The sequence below is a fragment of the Sphaeroforma arctica genome, assembly GCF_001186125.1.
Source record: "Sphaeroforma arctica JP610 unplaced genomic scaffold supercont1.568, whole genome shotgun sequence".
In the NCBI taxonomy this organism is placed as follows: Eukaryota; class Ichthyosporea; order Ichthyophonida; genus Sphaeroforma; species Sphaeroforma arctica.
In genome coordinates this window covers 39,219-45,264 of record NW_014039990.1, presented here as the reverse complement: position 1 = coordinate 45,264, position 6,046 = coordinate 39,219, and the positions used below count along the sequence as shown (strand labels likewise).

Genomic DNA, 6,046 nt, shown 5'->3' with positions numbered 1-6,046 from the left:
TATATATATGTGTGTGTGTGTGTATATATATTTATATTTGAATGTGTGTCTGTGTTTGTCTGTGTGTCTATGTGTGTGTCTGTGTGTATATTTATATAAACCCATGTTTACAAATATGCACACATAAATTCACGTATATGTATATGCATATATATATATTATATATTATATATATGTGCGTGTGTGTGTGTGTGTGTGTGTATGTATATATGTATATTCACATGTATATATGTATGCATATATATGTGTATATATAGATGTGTGCGTGTGATTGTCTGTGTCTGTGTATTCATATATATATATATATATATATACATAAATCATACTTAATTACGTATGTAAGAGTATCTTTATCAAATTTACAAGCATGGTTGCCGCTGGGATGCTCTCATGTCATGAGTATTGCTGTGCATGAGATGTTGAATGGATTTATATATATTGTTTTGTTGTCCTAGTGGAATTTGGTTGCCACTGGGATGCTCTCATGTCATGAATATTCCTGTGCATGAGATGTTGAATGGATTTATACATATTATTCTGTTGTTGTCTGACCTGAATAGTATTGTATTCTTTTATTGGACCTGAATTTATAATCTGCATGTACATGAATTAAAACTCGTTCCCGCGTAGCTGTGGCTTTTTTTTCTTCTCATTCTCATTTCTGATTTATTTGTGTGCAGTCGTATACCAAGAAAGGTATTAAAGCTAACAAGAGCCCGAAGGTCGGAGCCGTGCTTCTGCAAGATGTTGAAGGTAAGTCTATACAATAGGATCCATTCCAATAGTAATAGCTTTAGACACAGAAACATACTAACCCATGCCTCGCACGTGACTATATTCGTGCCTGTATTGCTGATTTGAAAGTCTAAACTTCTGATATGCTCCCATTTTCCATTTTGTGCATCCGTTTTATAAACACGTTCAACCAAAGGGGGGGGGGGGGGGTGCTTTTGTTATTTACGCGGCACACGCTTTGTGTTATGATAAACGGGAGCTCGGATCAAAGTACATTCAACTTTCGCGGAAAGGTTCTGTGTACCTTTGACGCGACCAGCATATCTTACTCGACGATAGAGATCCCAAGTTTGTCCACATTCGGCACATACCGTTGTCCTAAACCGCAAACTACATCTTAACCACGGGTGGATTAAAATTAGCCTTTAAACCCCCGTCCACGCAATTTAACCGTAGGATTGGGAGAGACTGGGATGTCCGTAGCTGTGGCACACGGGCGGCTGCGCAACCAGTTACTTCCTTCTAAGCAAGCACGCTATGCTACACCGAGAGAACGCAAAGAGCTTAAAGCTTTGATCGGCGCAGATAACGGGGGAAAGGAAAAGACGGACTCGTATACGAAGCGAAGGGACCGATATGCGCAGCTCTTCAAAAACTCTATAATCGAAGTATGTTGGTTCACATACGTTTTTTGGTCTCGGATTAGTTTTGGATTTTATCTGAGACACCTCTGCGCGCAGTTATTGGTCTCTGAGTTTTAAATGGCATTAGCGGGCACTGATACATGCAATATGGCACACTCACCGCAAGAATATATAGTTTTACGCAAAGCTGACTGTTGCATGAATGGGGACAGCATCGCCTATGGTGCAGTCGGGGTGTTTATGTGGACACCGCCGTGAGCATGTAGATGGTATAAGAATGCATGTTGGTCCATATCAGCCTATTGTAGGTAGGTAGGTACAGTCCAGATCCACATTCTGTGCTTAAGACGAAAATTGGGTCCTCGTATATCTTCAATTCGATCTCTCCGGCACACGCACCCAACTATGATTCCCAATAGTTCGACAGTTATGCCCTTCTCTCATGCTTGTCAGCAGACGTAGCGATACTTATACACAATTTGCTCATTTCGACACTCAATGTACAGCTGGGCCAAGACAATCCTCGCAATCTGCAACTATCTGCACTTAAGCTCGCAGAACACTTCCGCAACAAACTGAAGATCGATATAAATCCAGGTTTGTGCACACACAAACGCAGAGTAAAGGATAGTTATATATCGTCGCATGCGTGGCATTCTTCTGGTTATGTGTGTGCAATTTTGTGGCATTTCGCGATTTCAAACTCTTGTCAGTAAAGTATAACTCCTGTACCTATACATATTTTGGAATAGTGTATATTATACTTCACAGCCTTCATGATTGATTTTTGTGTGATCCAAAGATTTTCGGTTGGGAGCTATAAAATGGCAATTCGTACGCCAATGTAGTCGCGGTGGACAACGCTCAACTGATTTAATATCAATACAATTGTGTGTGATATGTTGATCGTCTCTGCAAATTGTCTGCATTCGCAAACGATGAATTTTGTCATACTTAGATGTGCTGCATGTTCCAAATACATACACCAAAACCGTATCCGCATTAATTTATATGAACTATTTTTTTACACTTATATTTAGCTGCCATTCTTCTGGAATCTCCAATAAATGTGTCCGGTACACACACGGTGCCAATCCAGATTGATCGAGACACAACCGTGAATACGACTATCGTAGTGAAGAAGTGGCCTCGTATTCGGGGGATGGGAAAAGTGGCGGGGCTATGATGAGAGTTAATCTCGTGCTCTCTACTAGAAGCTACTTTTCCAAGTCACCAGGCCACTACAATAAATCTGCGAATCACCGAAGCATCAATACCGTACGAGTCGATGCTATCTATACTGGCTTCTGTAACCAGAACTATGAATACTTCTTAGGTAATTCCCCAGACTATATGGCCCAGAAGTTACATTAGAAACGAGGTGCGAGCAACGAAATCCAGATCACACCTCTTTATACACCGTGGTCGATACTGTACCTGTGATATCCCCGTAGTAGGAGTGGTTAACCAACTTGCTACTACGAGGATATCACAAAACTGTAACCTATTAGGCACGAGTCCCCTTGTTCCCCAGGACTCAGTAGCGCTGCGACAACACGCTATCACAGAAAACTTTTGGAAATCGGGGAATCGAACCCATAGATCGCAGCTCTGTGATATCCCCGTAGTAGCAAGTTGGGCTGCGGCGATTCTGCAATAGAATAATTCTGTAATTTGTGGATATTTCTTCTTCGCATGCGATTGAAATTTCTATACTCCAATCTATCATTCGCTTTGCCTATATAGAATAACTGTCTGACCGCCCATTCGTATGACCGAATGGCCACGTACAACTTCAGCGCCACCTTTCTTTAGTCGTCAATAATGGTTATATGATTTAAACCAAAAGTGGATGTACCCGTTGTGCGAAAGTGGCCACATCTCTGAGGAAAGAGAAGCACACAGAGATAAGAAGCATGGCTGTCCCGAGAAAACCACTAAAGCCCAAATCTCAAGTGACATATCAGTCATTAAAACCTGATAATCCCTATGTAATCGCGTTCCTGCAATTTTCAAGCGTACCTCAACATGCCGCTGTCGTCGGAAACCTATTTTCTCCACATGCATAATTTAACTAACATCATAGAACTGCGATGCTATGTATAAACAAGATGACTCGCAAATGCGGGCAGATTTTTCCCCATTGTCGTCATCTGAGATCGACGTACCATGTACTTTTGTTACTGCCAAACTTTCAAAACTACAATATCGATATTCATATTATTTTACTTCGACATTGCTGCTCATCAGTGAGGTCCGGTAAAAATAGCAACCTATTTTACAGTGATGAAATTGGAGGTACAAATGGGGATAACTTTACTTCTCATTTGAAGTATATTTAGTTGATAACGATCATCATTGTATGATTAGCTACACGTTTCACGACCTCCTAGAACATTTTTAGTGAACGAGTGCAAATCATGATGGTATAATGTGATAGTATAAAATACAGCAAACAACACACAATACCTTGAGGCACTTTTAGCCGATGTACGCGAATTCGTTGTGGATTCACAATAAATTGGTAAAATGCGCATGGACATGATATTACAATATCTGTGGGCGATCACAGAAAAGCGTAGATATTTGAACAAATAACTATTTGAATTTTGAGTTACACTTACAACGGCTTTCTAGCAATCGTTTTTCTCACTTGTAGCGCACTCATGCACAAGCACGACAAAAATGTTCCAAGAATTATGAACGATTATAGAAAAGTGTAGGTATCCGGAGTAGATAATTACTTAAAATGAACGCAAATTGCATCGGATAATCAAGAAGAGAATTCGTTTGCTTCACTTACAACAGCTTGCTAGCAATCATGATTCTCACTTCTAGCGCACCCATACACAAGAACCGGTCAGTACTCTGCGACTTCCGTATAATAATAGTAAAACTGTGTGTTCGACAAAAACAATTTAAAAGTTTTTCGTACGACTGCGACTCCTGTATAGAAAACGCTGTGTTGGTTGGATATACCCTACCGATTCACAGTGTTGAGGGAGTTATACAGAAATTCTCTTTTGATTGTAAGGTTGCGACTGCATCTGGTCGTGTACGTCAGTATCATCACAATTCGGTGCTCCCCTGGAAACATAATACATAAAGCTTGCATCTCAAGACTGTAATAACAAACAAACATGTAAGCAACTCGCACTGTATACAGGGGGAGGTGGAGTCGGATATACAATGCGTTATATGAGAAATAAATTCATATTCATGTGATACGCTATTCTCTGAGTTCTCTGTCTAATGAATTTCTTTAGGCTTTAGGTGATGTAGATATCTTTGAGCAAATCTTCAGACAGTTCGAGTAGGTTCTTCTGGTGTGAGCAGGGCGACATCCTTGTAGACTGTGTAAATCAGCAAGTCACCTGCCACTAAACCGACAGTACGACTGCACCTCGCGGTATACGTCAATTCCATGCCCGCCCAGTATCACCTTTCTAAAAGTGAAAAGATGGTTACTAACACTATTGTTTGTGATTGCAGTTCTAGGCACTTATATTGGTTATCTTCTCTCGACCAAACCCGATGCTTTTTATTCCATCCCAACCTGTTCGTTGAGTTTGCTTTAGATTGAATTTGCATATATTGGATTACAAAGTATCCAGATGCCAGTGTTAGACTTGCAACAAAGTGCAAATGTAAGTCTTCTGGTGTTTATGCTTTTATTTCAAACAACTTGAATAAGCCAGCTTAAAATTTCATATGGTCAGTATGAGAAACTTTTTGAAAGCACACTGCCACTCTTTAACTCGCTGTTATAAATACCAAGGAGACCAACTCCCGTGGCGGTATTTGAATTTTCCAAGTGCGCTCGTCAGGTTGGACAGTAGTATTAGGCTAGAATAGGTAGAAAGGGTATCTGGGATACGATAAACGTGAAAGTATGATATACCATAGTCACTGGCTACAGCAGTACTGAGATTTTAGAACGCCGCGTGCCTTAAGCCTGTCTCAATATATCGTTAACATAGATATAAAAGACATAAGTGACAATCAAGTTGGTAATTTGGATGCCATTCCTCACTTACGTAAAAAAAAATGGAACTTGGAGAATAAACGAGTCCGGTAAATCGCTTTAAATCGCTTTAACGAATTGATGTTCACTACTCGTGCTGAATCTGGAGTTTGTCCTCACGTGACAACAGATCTTACAACCGTTTCACATCCGGGTTGTGTGAAGGTTGATTTTTGACTGATCACCATTTAACCCTCGAATTTCTCGATCATATACAAATACTATTTCCTGCCTGGTTGTTGAGTTAAGAGGTGAATTAGATTTCTTAGCTTGACAAGCTAGTCGACACTGTACCTCGCAGGGGACTGGCTTATATAAACCAGAAGGTTTTACTACGGACAACATCCTGAAACGGTCAATTACTAATTATATGTGATATATTAGTCAGGCTGAAGTCAGTTTATTTAAAAGAAAGCAGATTCCGATATCTAGTTTCCAGTACTCCTAACGATTCGAATATCCTGCACCGTACGCTACTGTGCTGTCGGTACAAATTTACCTTGTGACGACTGCTGATTGTTACGGAACTATAAGTGGATATTTTAACATTTTTTTGCTGGTTATACTTGTTATATATTTGCATCGAATCAGGCTTAAAACTGTAATCAGTTTAGCTACCTTACCACGAGCTATGTAGTGCGTG

At 40.1% G+C, this 6,046-nt stretch overlaps 1 protein-coding gene across 1 annotated transcript in view; it reads left to right on the top strand.

The window, feature by feature from the left end:
• The window catches only part of SARC_07288 (hypothetical protein), a 3,142-nt gene extending 481 nt beyond the window's left edge, over positions 1-2,661 (top strand). Inside the window, exons 2-5 of the mRNA XM_014298780.1 lie at positions 681-753; positions 1,192-1,403; positions 1,886-1,976; positions 2,420-2,661. Of these exons, the coding sequence (XP_014154255.1) occupies positions 681-753; positions 1,192-1,403; positions 1,886-1,976; positions 2,420-2,565 (522 nt within the window). The 3' untranslated portion in view covers positions 2,566-2,661. The remainder of the gene's footprint in view (positions 1-680; positions 754-1,191; positions 1,404-1,885; positions 1,977-2,419) is intronic.
• Positions 2,662-6,046: the final 3,385 nt, after the last annotated feature.